Raw genomic sequence first — 14,242 nt, 5'->3', positions numbered from 1 at the left:
TGTTTATACGTGGATCTTATGTTTATATAAGTTATGATATAGTATAGAGTTAATCACCAAAAAAATCCTATCATTTTAGAATTTTTACAATTACATCCATATGAATTTAATTATCAATTAAACTCTGAACATCATATGTTGTTCCAAATATATCCATCGTTACTTTTGTAACGGTCTGCTGCCTACTTGTGGGAGATCATCCTAGGCGAATTACGGCAATTGGGAATTGTATATAATAGTTAGCACAAAACTACTAAATAACTTGAGTTAACTATTTTGGACCACAAGTGGAAAGTGGGGTCCAAAATAGGACCGTTTCAATTGATAGTCAGACAAATTGTGCGGAGCTAGCGGACTTGCGAGGAAAAGGCTATTTGTATCATACGGGTGGAGTCGTCCGAGGTACTAGCGAACCACAGTACCCAAGGGTCAGATCCTGTTTAGCAATTATATTCGATTTAGTTGCGATAAAGACGTCACAAATTTAGCAGGACCGAGTGTAACGGTCAGCTGTCTGCTTGTGGAAAATCGTCCCACATCGGCGAATTACAACAATTTTGAATTGTATATAATAGCTAGTACGAAACTACCAAATTATTTAGGTTAACCATTTTGAACCAAGTGAAAAGTGAGTCCAAAAGTTATTTAGGTCAGTTTAGACCGGACTGTTTCAACTTCTACGGTTAGTGTCTAACATCATTTGCTACATTATTACTATGTCATTTGCTACATCATATGCCACATCAACAAATTTCAAGGTACAATCGATAAAAATCTAAAAGGTCAGGATTTAATTGTAAGTTTTTTTAAAATTCAGGGATTTTTTTAGCCATTTTGCCTAAAATTAAAATTTGTGATATTAAAATTTATATTATTATTATAAGGAAAAATTACTTTTTAGTCTATGAAATATAGCATAAATAACGGATTTGTCTTTCTGTTTTTGGAATCCAACACTTTCGTCCCTAAAATTTAATTTCATCGAAAGTCCCTCCATAAAAAATTTTTGTTAAGTCAATGATTTAAACCTGGTTAAAGGAAATAGATTAAATATAATTTCAAAAATACCCTTATCAATAACAAAATAAAAAAAATTACTATTTAATCCTTATGATATGAATAAACTCGTTAATTAGTTCATTAATTTTGAAAAATACATTAAAACCTTCTTGACATTTTAAAATATCTACTAGTTAGTCCCTCTATAAGTATTTTATTATTTAGCTCCTATAATTTTAAAAATTTATTAGTTGGTCCCTCAAATTATTAAAAAGTTTACTTATTAAACCTCCGTATCAGAGTTTAGATGTGGCATCTCATGTTTCATAGTTTCTGACTTCTCTTTATGAAGGTTCAATCTGCATCTTCTAGAAACCAAAATCGGTTCCATTGAACTTCTCAATTGGAACCTTCGGACTTTCTATCGTCTTTTTCAGATTGTTGTGATAGGAACTAAAAAACTCTGATACCCGTTGATAAGAATCAAACAATTATACAATTTAAAAATAAGTACGAAAAGAAATCAACACACAGATTTAACATTAACTTGGTTACATCCACGGCAGCTAGAGTTTTCTTATTTCTCTATAAGTTTTCGAATAAAATACACCCAGGAAAAATATAAAAAGATAAAATAGCCTAATATATTAACGGTTAGTTCAGCCTTCATGGGTTTTGATCATTGAGTTGATATGTGGAAATTACAGGAAAATATTATCAGAAAAAAAACTACCCTGGCTCTGAAAATGATCATATAGCAGCAGGCATTATTGAGTAAAAGAGGAACTATAGTTATCTTTATATCTCGTTGGGAATAATATGTACAATATACAAAATTGTGGTTGATGATTTTCAAATCTAACATGAAGTAAGATTAATAAAGATGTCTTCTCTGCAGGGAATTGTGATACCGCCCATTGGATGATTGAAACCAAATTCTTCCTCAGACTTCCTTAGCAATTCTTGAAATGAAGGCTTATTCAACAATGATACGGGAACTATGTATCTCTTCTTTTGTCCTTCTCCAACATATACTGCTAAGTAGCCTTTTGGAACATCTGTAAAATTAGAAGCAGATTGATTTTGAAGCATGTTTGATCGGCGAAGAATCTGCTTAACATGTGTGATGGCAGGAAAGCGAATAGCCATTGCTATTTGTTTATGTTAACTCTCTAGGAGTTGAAAAATAGCAAAAATGATGAAGGAGAAGAAGGGAAAGTTTGGTTTACAAGCAGATAATTGTGATGACTTGAGGACTTGAGTTGGGTGTGGGTTGATCATTGATGTATGTGTATATATAGATGCAAGGGTATGTGAGAATATCTAATACAAGTATGTATGAGTGGTGAAGAGGCCTCCTGGTGGAGATATCCCTCAGACATAGGTAACCCAAGGATCACATGCTGCTGTCTAGCAATTCCTTGTCAGGAAATTAAGGAGAAGTTGACAGGAAAATCTTATTATATGTCCAGAATTTTTTTATTATGAAGATTTAGGCAGGTGAGTGAAAGGTGTCCTACTAGGCCACCATCATCACTTGTCATCAAAACCTTGCCAGGTTGTCAAAATAAATGGGAAGGGACAATCATTGGCGAGTACCAATTAGTAATCACCGCATTTTTTCTGTGATCCATCTACTCTCCTCCTGTACTGAAAGTTTCAGCCTTTCAGGGGTCGTTGCAGCCAGCAATAGGCCATGCATGGGTCCTATATGTTGTAAAATGAAATGAACTTCACGAATGCTTATCGTACTATTTGTTAATTTTCACATGAATATGAGACCCATTGACAGCTCCCGTAAATTAACAACTATGACATGCATATGCAACTTCCGACCACTAAGCTAGGGGGCCTGACGACGAGCTAAAAAAAGATCAACATCATGCCCTACAACCGAAGTGATAAACCAATGGAGGACAAGCTAAAGATTAGAAATGAACATAAGATAATCAATTCTGATCATATACTTCCACAACATGATTTGGAGCAAATTTTGTAGGTCAGGAAGATGCTTGGGACGTGATTCAGGTTCTGTTGCATATATAATGAAGGGAAGACGTAAAGCATTTTATAACTTGAAAAGGAGCAAATGACTTAGAATTTTTAGAACAAGAATATGCTTATAAGTATTGGAAATAAATGAAATCCTGAAACTGTAAGGACTAGTACTTTTGTTAGACATTTCAAGTTTATAGGACTAGCCATCATTATGATTCTGCCTTCAAATTGACCTTCAATTCGCATGTGTTTTAGAACTGATTAAATATCAGAAAATCAAGCTGCTTTCAGGAATCAAAAATCAAGTTACTAAATGATGTTTAGATTAGGGACATGATCTATTATGTCACAACAAATGATCTAAAAATAGGAAAGCAGGATGTAAGAGGAAGCTTTCCAGTACTCAAAGAAGGAAATACAGAGGTAATAGAACATCATAATTTATGTAATCCATTAACATTATATCATTGTGAACTTGCTAGTAGCAGCTCCACTAGCTCTGCAGAGTGGCTCGGATACCAATTGAAACAATCCGACCCAAATTGACCCAAATAATTTTTGGGCTCACTTTTCATTTAGTCTAAAATGGTTAATCCAAAGTTATTTAGTACTATTAAGTCAAGATTTATATATCACCAATTGAATTGGTAATTTGGCGATGTGGGATTCTTTCACACAAGCATGCAGCTGAACGTCACACATTGTTTCCAAATCCAGAATTCTGACATGAAGTATGAAAAAAGTGATTATTGAAGCCATTTTGTTGGCCTTAGTAAAATAATGGCCAGCTATTTCAAGAAGAACAGCCTACAAAGACTACTTGTGATTGATGAGCTGCAGATTATTAGAGAGAACAGAATGCTTATTTTAATGGCAAAACATTGAAATTTGAGGAGCACACTCTCGTTCCTATGGGAATTTAATCACAATTATGACCCAGAAGACGACTCCATGGATCTAATCCTTATCAGTATCTTCAAATTGGCATCTCCTATGGCGCAGAGTTTCTAGGTTTTAGTTGCTCATAGAAATTTTACTTTCCCTGTATCAAAGCTCATGCTGAGTAGTGATTAATTGGTCATGAGAGAGAACAGAATGAGTAGGGAAGCAATGAAGCACTTACATAATCTAAAATACTAAAATTGGCACAGGATTTGCTTGGGAAAAATAGTGATATGGAGATGTGCTAAAAGTTCAGTTAAATCTGTTAGCTCAGCATTCATGGGATTTAATCAGTAAGTTGATAGGTAGAAATTAGTGCAAAATAAATCAGAGAAAAACTACCTTTGTTCTGGAAATGATCATAGAATAGCAAGCACTGTTGAGTAAAAGGACTAAAATTATCTTTATATCTCATTGGGGAATAAAAAAAGATCATGTGTACAATGTACAAAATTGTGTTTTGATGAATTTCAGATCATGATCTGTTCAAACGTGAAGTAAGATCAATGAAGATGTCTTCTCTGCAGGGAATTGTGATAGCGCCCATTGAATGACTGAACCCAAATTCTTCTTCAGCCTTCCTTAGCAATTCTTGAAATGAAGGCTTATTCAATAATGATACTGGAACTATGAATCTCTTCTTTTGGTCTTCTCCAACATATACTGCCAAGTGACCTTTTGGAACATCTTTAAAATTAGAAGCAGGTTGATTTTGAAGCATGTTTGATCGACGAAGAAGCTGCTTAGCATGTGTAATAGCAGGAAAGCGAATAGCCATTGCTATTTGCTTATGTTAACTCTCTTGGAGCTGAAAATAGCAGAAATGATAAAGAAGATGAAGGTAAAGTTTGGTATGCAAGTAGATGATGTGATAACTTCTTGAGGACTTGAGTTGGGTGTGGGTTTGATTGTTGATGTATGTGTATATATAGATGCCAGGGGTATGTGAGAAAATCTAACACAAGTATATATGAGTGATGAGGAGGCCTCTTGGTGGACTTTGGCAGGAGACATAGGTAACCCAAGGATCACATGGCCCTGTATAGCAATTCCTTATCAGGAAAATTAAGGAGAAGCTGACAGGAAAGTCTTGTTATGTCCTGAATTTGGGCAGGAAGTCATTTATGGCTCTTGGGCATGCAATTGGGAGACAAACCCAAATGAAGAGTGCATGAAAGATGTCCTACGAGGCCACCATGACTAGTCATCAAAACCTCACCCCACCTTTTCTCTAGCAATTTTTTTTTTCTGCGATCCATCTATTTTCCATCTGATCTAAGAGTTCCAGGGCTTGTTCCAGCCAACAATAGGCCTTTCATGGGTCCTCTGTGTAGTAAAATTATTTGAATTTCACATGTTCTCATTGTACTAATTGGTAATTGTCACATCAAGATGGGACCCCTTGTCAGCGCTTACAACCTTAAAACTATTATTCTGCTACTTTGGTATTTTCAAACAGGAGGCCGCAGTAACTGAATGAGAAATTATACCATTAGCCGGTGTATAGCAACGAGGACTTTTAATTAGTATGATAGTCCAACCCATGAATGGGGTATATATATCTACATCTTCCATTGATCATGATGAATTTAATTAGTCATTCAAAAAGTACAAGTCAAATTAGCCTAAAGCTCCTGTATCTCAGAGACTCAGACATGTGGAATCAGAAATATTTTGCATTGAATGAAGAATTTGCATGGTTGCTAGAGATTCTTAAGGGCTTGTGGACAATGTAGGAAAATTACAACGATTCCTTATTCTGGTGAAGCAAAAAGTATTTGTACTGCAGCAGGAAATTCATGCAAAAGAAAATTGCAGAACAAAATCTATAACAGTCTTGAAGGAATGAAAAATAATTGATTAATGCTAATGCTTTTTGTGTACATTGTACATTGTAACTCCACTCTTTACAAAATTGTGTTCAATGTTCTGCTTCATGAACAATTTAAGCAAGAAATGACATCAATAAACATGCTTTCACAGCAGGGAATTGTAAGACCACCCATTGGATGATCATATCCAAATTCTTCTTCAGCTTGGATTAATAAGTCTTGAAATGAAGGTGTGTTCAAATATGATACTGGAATCACAAATCGCCGCTTCTTCTGCTTTTCTCCTACATACACTGCAAGGTAGCCCTTTGGCACATCCTTGGCTGCTGAAGCTGTTTGGTTTGCAGAAGGAGACCTCTGAAGAATTTGCTTAGCACGAAGAATAGCAGGCAGACGGAAACCCATATTTCGTTATGGACGAACAAGAAAGATCAATAAAGACTTAGATAGAAAAGGTGCTATTGATGCTTGAGAATGCAAGGACTTGTGTTGCTTTTAAATCAAAATGTTTGTGTGCATATATACACACGTATAGTAAAGGGTACAGTGGAAATGCTCTAATGCAAGCTAGTGAATGGTTTGGATCAGGTCTAGTGTCTAACCTAATTGTCAATAATAAAGAATACTGATTCACCAATTTTGGTTTCTCTGAAACATCAGGACCTACCAATATCAGTAAGGACTAAAAAATCAACTTGAAATTGAGAAGAATTTGACAGGTTCATTCTAATTATTTAAGCAAACTCACGACTTTTTCAATCTTTTTTTCTACTGTAGGGACATGCTGCAAGCATCCAATGTGATAGGACTCTAGAATCTGAAGAAGGTGGGGAATCCCTCATGTGAACTTCACAGCAGCTGGTTTAGCTACTTGATGAACTAAAACTTTTATATATATATATATATATATATATATATATATATATATATATATATTGTGGGATGTTTCACTTATTCAAGAGAGTAAAATTCTTCCTTTTTTTCCTAAACAAATTAAAATATATTTGATGATAAGTGATTATATGAGATCCAGAAAAAATAGGGTTTTACAAGGGTTTTGTGAACTTAGATAAACTTAAACCGAGAGGAGAGTGTTCCTCCCCTTTTATCCTTTTCCTTTATCTGTCAGTGACGTGTAACGGACTTACCGCCATTGGACCACCTGTCTCTGCCATTCTGATACAGTCGTATGAGAATATCAGATATTCTGCTTCATGCGTAACGGCCATTTAATTCTCCTCTGGCACGCATGCTTAGGGTCCCACCAGATGGATGGGCTGGCTACCCTCCTTCTTCTGGGCTGGACTGGAAGATGAGATTAAGGCTGAGTTTAGAGGAGATCTGATCATTGGGCCGGAAAAGGCAGGGCCGGCCTGATTGAGAAATCTAAATGGGCCCGGTCTTAAGACTGAGCGGGCTGAACCTGGCTCACGCGGGAGACTTAGAAGCCTTCAGGTCATGGGCTGTCATCGTGGGCCTGGCCTTAGACCGGATGTAACGACCCGAAAATCGGACCGCTACCGGCGCTAGGATCCGGGTCGACTTAAGGCCGCCGGGACCCGTAGCAAGCCAAACATACATCCTGGAAACCTGTTTAATCCCATACATGATCAAGAACATACATAAAAATTAAAACTTTTCTTTCATACATTCTATCATACGCCAAACTCAACCTGTGCATGCACTGATCATATACATAATCATCATCATAACCTGACCCCTCTATGGGATCTCATCAATGCCCCCAATGGGTGGCATAACATGTGTTGAGTTGGCTAACATAGTCATCAATAAACATAAGATCATGTAACAAAAAGGGATTACAAAATCTATAGGGTCAAGCACAACTTCTAATCCTCAATATCATTATACATAACATAACTATTCAGTTATACATCATCTTACAATTTATCATGTCCACTTTCTAACTATTACAAACATAAGACTTTACTCTTCTTGACTTCTCTGTCTAGCCCGTACCTGCAATCCTGAGGGATTAGGGAAAAGGGGTGAGCTACTAGAGCCCAGTGAGCAGAATAATAGAAAACAACATTTAAATCTCATGCTATTATGTAATGCAACACATCACAACTAATCACATCTCGGATGGTATTGTCACCAATAGTCCTCTACATTTCCAAAGTGCCGGGACGTAGAATGGGTACAACCGGTCTTTCTCTTAACATAACATATCATAACATACCAATGTGCCAGGGACGTAGAATGGGTACAACCTGGACTTTCTCTTACATAGTGCCAGGGACGTAGAATGGGTACAACCTGGACTTCCATACCATACCATGCCGTAGCATCATCGTATCATATGAGGACTAAAGGATCATTCAATGACCAATCCACATCAACATCATAAATGCAATGCAACATATTCGTGAATTCTAATGCAAACAACCTAATTCATCACATGGCATTCATGATGCATGAACATGCTCAACTTTATAATTCATTTGCTTTAAAAACATAAAGGTTTATTCTACTCACTTCTGGCTGAAGCTCTACAGACAAAGACTGATGCAGCTAACTCATTGCTGGGGTCCTCGGTTCCTCGAGTCCGAACCTACACAGGTGGACTCAAATGAGGGACCAAACAACTAGCACATAACTCTAAAAACATCCCCCAAAAACCCCCTAAAACACCTCAAAACAATCATGCAAAAACATGCAAAGGAAGGCAGAACAGGGCAGGTTCGGCGGCACCTTCGGTGGCGGAAAGTCCCTCCAGAGCCGAAACCCAGGCAGGTTCGGCGGCACCTTCGGCGGCCGAAAGTCCCAGACAGAGACGAAAGTCTCTTTTCGGGGGCAACTTCGGCAGCCGAAAGGCCTGCCTCCCCAGCCATGTTCGGCGGCCGAAAGTTCCTTCGGCTGCCGAACCTGGTTTCTGTCAAAGGGCAGAAACTTGGCTCCTTTATGCGCATTTGCCTCCCAAATCTTTCAACATGCATATAACTCATCCAAATCATGCAAATATACATACATTGGCTCCTAGGGGCTTCAAACTAACTTAAACCCCAACTACAACACACAACAACAACTCAAATCTAACATACATGCTCAAAAACATAACATTAACTCAAAAACCTAACTATGAGCTAAACATGCATTCTACCCCATAGATCTTGCATAAAACTTACTTTAAACATGAAATGAGCTTAAGATCGGCTCTTACCTCTTGAAGATCGAGAGAGAGACGTCCTAAACTCGAAGGTGGGAGATTTTTAAGTTATTGAACCTCAAAGCTCCAAAACTTGCTTTAAACTCGAAAATCTTCAAAACAACGTAAAAACTTGTGAAAATCTTGAAAGATTTGAAGGAAATAACTCAAGGATGGTGAAGAATGGCGGAAGGACTCACCTTGGCCGAAAATGGGGAAAAAGCTCGCCCGTTTTATAGTGGCTGGCCAGGCCACGTTCGGGGGCCGAAAGTGCCTCCGCATGCATGCCATGTTCGGCGGCCGAACTTGAGGTTCGGCGGCCGAACCTGGACTTTCCTCACTTATGCCTTCGGGGGCCTAAAGCACTCCCGAAGTGCATGCATGTTCGGCGGCCGAACTTTGAGTTTCGGCGGCCGAACCTGAGTTTCCTCCAAGGGTGTTTTTATTCAAAAACTCATTTCCTCTTTACTTAAAATCATAAAAAACATTAAAACATTTCATGAAAACATGGTTTTACCCTTCTAGAGGTCTCCGACATCCGAGATTTCACCGGACAGTAGGAATTCCGATACCGGAGTCTAGCCGGGTATTACACCGGAGTAGTGAATTCCAGCGGTCATCAATTGCCCCTTTACCTTCTCATCAGTTATTGCCCGAATGATGAGGGGGTAAATACCGAGAATTATTATGACCGCGCTGTCTAAGTACAGCTTGCCTCAGAACATCTTTTCACATTATTGTCACTTCAAATTTTGAATTCTCTCCATCTTCTCCAAACTCTTGCATTCCTTTGCTCTCTGTGCGAGTTGCCTGTTCCGTCCTTCTGCTCCTTTCGCTTTCCTCTGCTCATCTGCTCTAACTGCTTTCCAGGTACGTCTCTTCTCCTACCATGGATAGCTCTAGTCTTCCCGATGTCGTCAACCTAGAGTCTAGCATTACCCCGTCCAACATCAGAAACTTCATTTCTAGGGAGTACTTGGATACCCCCTTTTTCACATCCGGGCCCCTTACCGGAATGAGAGGATCGTTCTTCCCGATCCTTCTCCCTCTGGTCTGATCGACCCTCAGAAGGATGTGAGTTTAGTATTCTTCGTTAAGCAAAGGGAATATGGTCTATCCTTTCCTTTCTCTCCCTTCTTCATCGAGGTCTTCCGGTATTTCGAGATTACTCCTCGAATGCTGACTCCTAATTCCATTTGTAACGACCCGAAAATCGGACCGCTACCGGCGCTAGGATCCAGATCGGCTTAAGGCCGCCGGGACCCGTAGCAAGCCAAACATTCATCCTGTGAACCTGTTTAATCCCCCAAACATTCATCCTGTGAACTTGTTTAATCCCATACATGATCAACAACATACATAAAAATTTTGAACTTTTCTTTCCATTCATTCACCAAACTCAACCTGTGCATGCACTATACATAATCATAATCATCAACCCACACTGGAGTCCTCAACAATGCTCCAATGGGGTAACATACATACCTTAAGTTTGGTTTTCAATAATCATCATTTAAACATTAAGATCATGTACTAGAAAGGGATTAACATAATACTATGGTCAAGCACAACTCTAAATTTTCATAAGCATCATAATATAACATTTCTATACTATACTTTTACATTACATCAAATTCATGTCCACATCTAGCTATTACATAAACATAACTCTACTCCTGCTGACCTCCTGGTCTATCCTGTACTTGCAAACCTGGGGGTTAAGGGAGAGGGGTGAGCTATAAAGCCCAGTGAGCAGAATAATTAATCATTCAATTTAAATTTCATGCTTTCATGAATGCAACATATCACAAACAATTCACATCAAGGATGAACTTGTCACCATTTAGCCTTCCATACAGTCTAATCATGCCAGGGGCGTAGTGCAGGCACACCTGGACTTCCATAGCATAACATACATATCCAATAGTGCCGAGGGCGTAGTGTAGGCTCACCCGGTCTTTCTCTTACATAGTGCCAGGGGCGTAGTGCAGGCATGCCTGGACTTCCATATCCTAACATCATGTCATAACGTGTGAGGGCCAATGGATCATTCAACATTCATCCACATTAACAACATAATATGCAATGCAACATATTCGTGAATTCTAATGCAAGCACCCTAATATATCTCATGGCATTCATGATGCGTGTATCATGCTCAGGATTTATTTATTTACTTCGAAATAACATAAGGTATTCCACTCACCTCTGGCTGAAGCTCTAACAGACTCAGAAGCAGCTGAACTCACTGCTGGGGTCCTCGGTTCCTCGGGTCCGAACCTACACAGGTGGACTCAAATGAGGGACCTAACATACATAAGCATGACTCTAAAATACTCCCCAAAAACCCCCTAAAACACCTTAAAACCATCATGGGAATCATGCAAAGGAGGGCTGAACAGGGCACTTTCGGCGGCAGGTTCGACGGCCGAAAGGCCCTCCAGAGCCGAAAGTCATGCACCTTCGGCGGCACTTTCGGCGGCCGAAGGTTCCCTCCAGAGACGAAACTCATGCATGTTCGGCGGCACCTTTGACGGCCGAAAGTCCCTTCCAGAGCCGAAAGTCCACTTTCGGGGGTAGGATTCGGCAGCCGATACATGCTACCATAGGCAGGTTCGACGGCCGAAAGAGCCTTCGGCTGCCGAACCTGAGTTCTTCCCAAAGGGCAGAAACTCAGCTCAACATGCATAAACGCCTCCCAATTCATTCAATCATGTATTTTCCTATTCTACAACATGCATACTCAAGCATACAAGCTCCTAGGGGCTTCAAACTATCCTAAACCCCGTCTACAACACATCAAACATGCATATCCAACATACATTGTTCATAAAACGCATAGTAAACCCATAAACTTCACATAAACCTACACATGTATTTCTACCCCAAGAAACTTCATAAAACTTACTTAAAACATGAAGGGAACTACGGATCTACTCTTACCTCTTGTAGAACGAGAGGGGAGACGATCCAACTCGGAGATGGGGAGAAATCCGCTCCTTAGTCTCCAAGTTTCCAAAACTTGCTCTTTTTGTTCAAATATCTTCAAATCAACATAAAGCCTGTTAAAACATGAAAGATCGGAAGGAAAAACATTGAAAACAACCATAGGAGAGCATGAACTCACCGTGGGCGAAAATGGGGAGAAAACTCGCCCGTTTCGGCCATGGAGCTCTTATATAGGGGCTGGCAGACCACCTTTCGGCAGCCTAAAGTTCCTCCAAAACTCATGCAAGTTCGACGGCCGAACATGAGGTTCGGCGGCCGAACCTTTGAAACTTTCGGAAGCCTAACTTGCCCCCCTAAACCATCCCACATTCGGCGGCCGAACTTGAGGTTCGGCGGCCGAACCTGGAAATGTCTCCTTGGTCTTTTTCATTTAAAACTCAATTTCCTTTTTGCTTAAATCCATAAGTTACATTAAAATATTTTATAAAAATATGATTTTACCCTTCTAGAGGTTTTCGACATCCGAGATTCCACCGGACGATAGGAATTCCGATACCGGAGTCTAGCCGGGTATTACACCATTCTTTTCATGTCTTCTTTCGAATCTGTGTGTCTGAGCTGAGGGTTCACACCCACGGTGCGTCTGTTCATTACCTTCTTCAGGTTAGTCAAGGCGAGCCAAAAGTTTTACGACTTTGCCCCTCGCGGAGGGCTGTCAATTTTTACGGGCTATAAGGACTCCATCAAGGGCTGGGTAGAGGGTTTTGTTGTGGTGGAATTGAAGAAAGAGACTGGGTTGGCTTGGGAGATAGGACTCGACTGGGAGGATGTCTCGTTGGGTTGTAACGACCTGCCCCAGTTGAGCCTTACCGAGCAGGTCGGGTTTATTCGACTGACTTCTGTCGAAAAGAAGTATGACGTCGAAAAGTGCTTGTATGCGTCCAACCTTCGGGATATCAAGGACGCGAGTACTTTATTCCATTTGCTCATTTTAATATGGTTTTGATGATTTTTATTGAGTACTGTTCTGACTTGCCCTGACTTTGGATTTTTGCAGCTTCTGAAGTGAAAATGGACCAAATCAAGCCTCCCAAGAACCTTACTGATCAAGCATAATTTAGCCACATTTTTATCATAATTATTATTGCTTATTTACACATTTTTCAGTTTAATTTATGGTTTTTATCTTGTTTTTACAGAAAAGGAAGAAATTAGAAAATGGGAGAAAAAGTGCAGAAAAAGTACAGAAGGATGATTTGCCCAGTGATTTGCCCAAGATCACCAGCTAAAATGCTCCCATCACTGCCCAGATCAAGCTAAAGCAGAAACCCGGAGGCAACAGACAGCAGTGATATGGGCAGTGATTTACCCAAGAAACTCGAAGATCACTGGCCAAATCACTCGCAGAGACATAGAGGACTGACTCACAGAGAAGCGATCTGGTCAGTGATTTGCCCAATCACTTGAAGAAACTGGTCAAACCACCGGGCAAATCACTTTGAAAGCAGAAACTTGACAGCAGAGCGGGAAAAACAGCAGAAAACAGAAATCCGAATTTTTAGAAGTCCAAATCCAACTCAATCACTATCAATACAAATCCAAGAGCCACGAAAAGAACTTCTCATCCAAGGAATTCCAATTGCAATTAAATTCAACATCAAAAGAGGAGTCAAACACCAAATCAAAAAGGGATTTTAAAACCCTAGATGGATGGAAATCTGCAGCTATAAAAGGAGAGCCTCCAAACCAGCAAGCCATTCTCTGATCAGCAACTCAACTCGCCAGAAACTCTCCATCATCTTCCTTTTTCTTTTCTTTTCATCTTTTTGTGTATTTAGTCCACCATGAGTAGCTAAACTCCTTCTTTTCTAGTTGAAGTTGGTGAATTTCAGATTTTGTGATGAATTGGGAGATTTAATACTCCATTATTGAACTCTTGTTTATTTCAATATTTATGCAATCTAATCTTTTCCATAATTATTACTTTGCTTTTAGAATCAATAAGGGCCCATTGCTTTTAAATTGCTTAAGTGATAAATTGTTTGAATGATTTAGGTCCGTAATTGCTTAAATTGTTTAAACTCACATTAATCAAATTGCATAATCTAAACTTGACCACGCGGTTGGCAAGGTTAGAATTAGGTTTCTCTAAGTCTTAATGCAGTTAACAGTTGTTCGATGCTATAATGCCCCAAGGACGTTCCTTGGCAACTTGTTAACTAGTGTTTGATTAGCGAACGTTTCCTAATCAACTAGAACTAAGGAGGAATTTGGATTGTGAGAAGCATCTTCCACATCCAAAACTAATTTATTGGAATAAATAGGAGAGTTAAAGGATCAATGATCAATTCTA

The 14,242-nt window shown here is 39.2% G+C and overlaps 3 protein-coding genes across 3 annotated transcripts; all 3 read right to left on the bottom strand.

Moving 5' to 3' along the window:
- Positions 1-1,769: 1,769 nt before the first annotated feature.
- Positions 1,770-2,420, bottom strand: LOC122723481 (auxin-responsive protein SAUR21-like). Its single transcript, XM_043955645.1, has one exon. It carries the CDS (start codon positions 2,146-2,148, stop codon positions 1,858-1,860), a length of 291 nt encoding a protein of 96 aa, XP_043811580.1. The 5' UTR covers positions 2,149-2,420; the 3' UTR covers positions 1,770-1,857.
- A 1,898-nt stretch (positions 2,421-4,318) lies between these two features.
- On the bottom strand, positions 4,319-5,143 carry LOC110612946 (auxin-responsive protein SAUR23). The gene has a single exon (XM_021753809.2). It carries the CDS (start codon positions 4,715-4,717, stop codon positions 4,415-4,417), a length of 303 nt encoding a protein of 100 aa, XP_021609501.1. The 5' UTR covers positions 4,718-5,143; the 3' UTR covers positions 4,319-4,414.
- Positions 5,144-5,776: 633 nt separating this feature from the next.
- Positions 5,777-6,360, bottom strand: LOC110612947 (auxin-induced protein 15A). Its single transcript, XM_021753810.2, has one exon. It carries the CDS (start codon positions 6,174-6,176, stop codon positions 5,874-5,876), a length of 303 nt encoding a protein of 100 aa, XP_021609502.1. The 5' UTR covers positions 6,177-6,360; the 3' UTR covers positions 5,777-5,873.
- Between the last annotated feature and the right edge of the window lie 7,882 nt (positions 6,361-14,242).

Source organism: Manihot esculenta, chromosome 4 (assembly GCF_001659605.2).
Source record: "Manihot esculenta cultivar AM560-2 chromosome 4, M.esculenta_v8, whole genome shotgun sequence".
In the NCBI taxonomy this organism is placed as follows: domain Eukaryota; kingdom Viridiplantae; phylum Streptophyta; class Magnoliopsida; order Malpighiales; family Euphorbiaceae; genus Manihot; species Manihot esculenta.
This window is presented reverse-complemented; position numbering and strand designations above follow the sequence as displayed.

What these genes read in the sequence shown, in the direction of transcription:
- LOC122723481 (XM_043955645.1), bottom strand. Translation starts at nt 2,148, where the DNA reads ATGGCTATTCGCTTTCCTGCCATCACACATGTTAAGCAGATTCTTCGC.
- LOC110612946 (XM_021753809.2), bottom strand. Translation starts at nt 4,717, where the DNA reads ATGGCTATTCGCTTTCCTGCTATTACACATGCTAAGCAGCTTCTTCGT.
- LOC110612947 (XM_021753810.2), bottom strand. Translation starts at nt 6,176, where the DNA reads ATGGGTTTCCGTCTGCCTGCTATTCTTCGTGCTAAGCAAATTCTTCAG.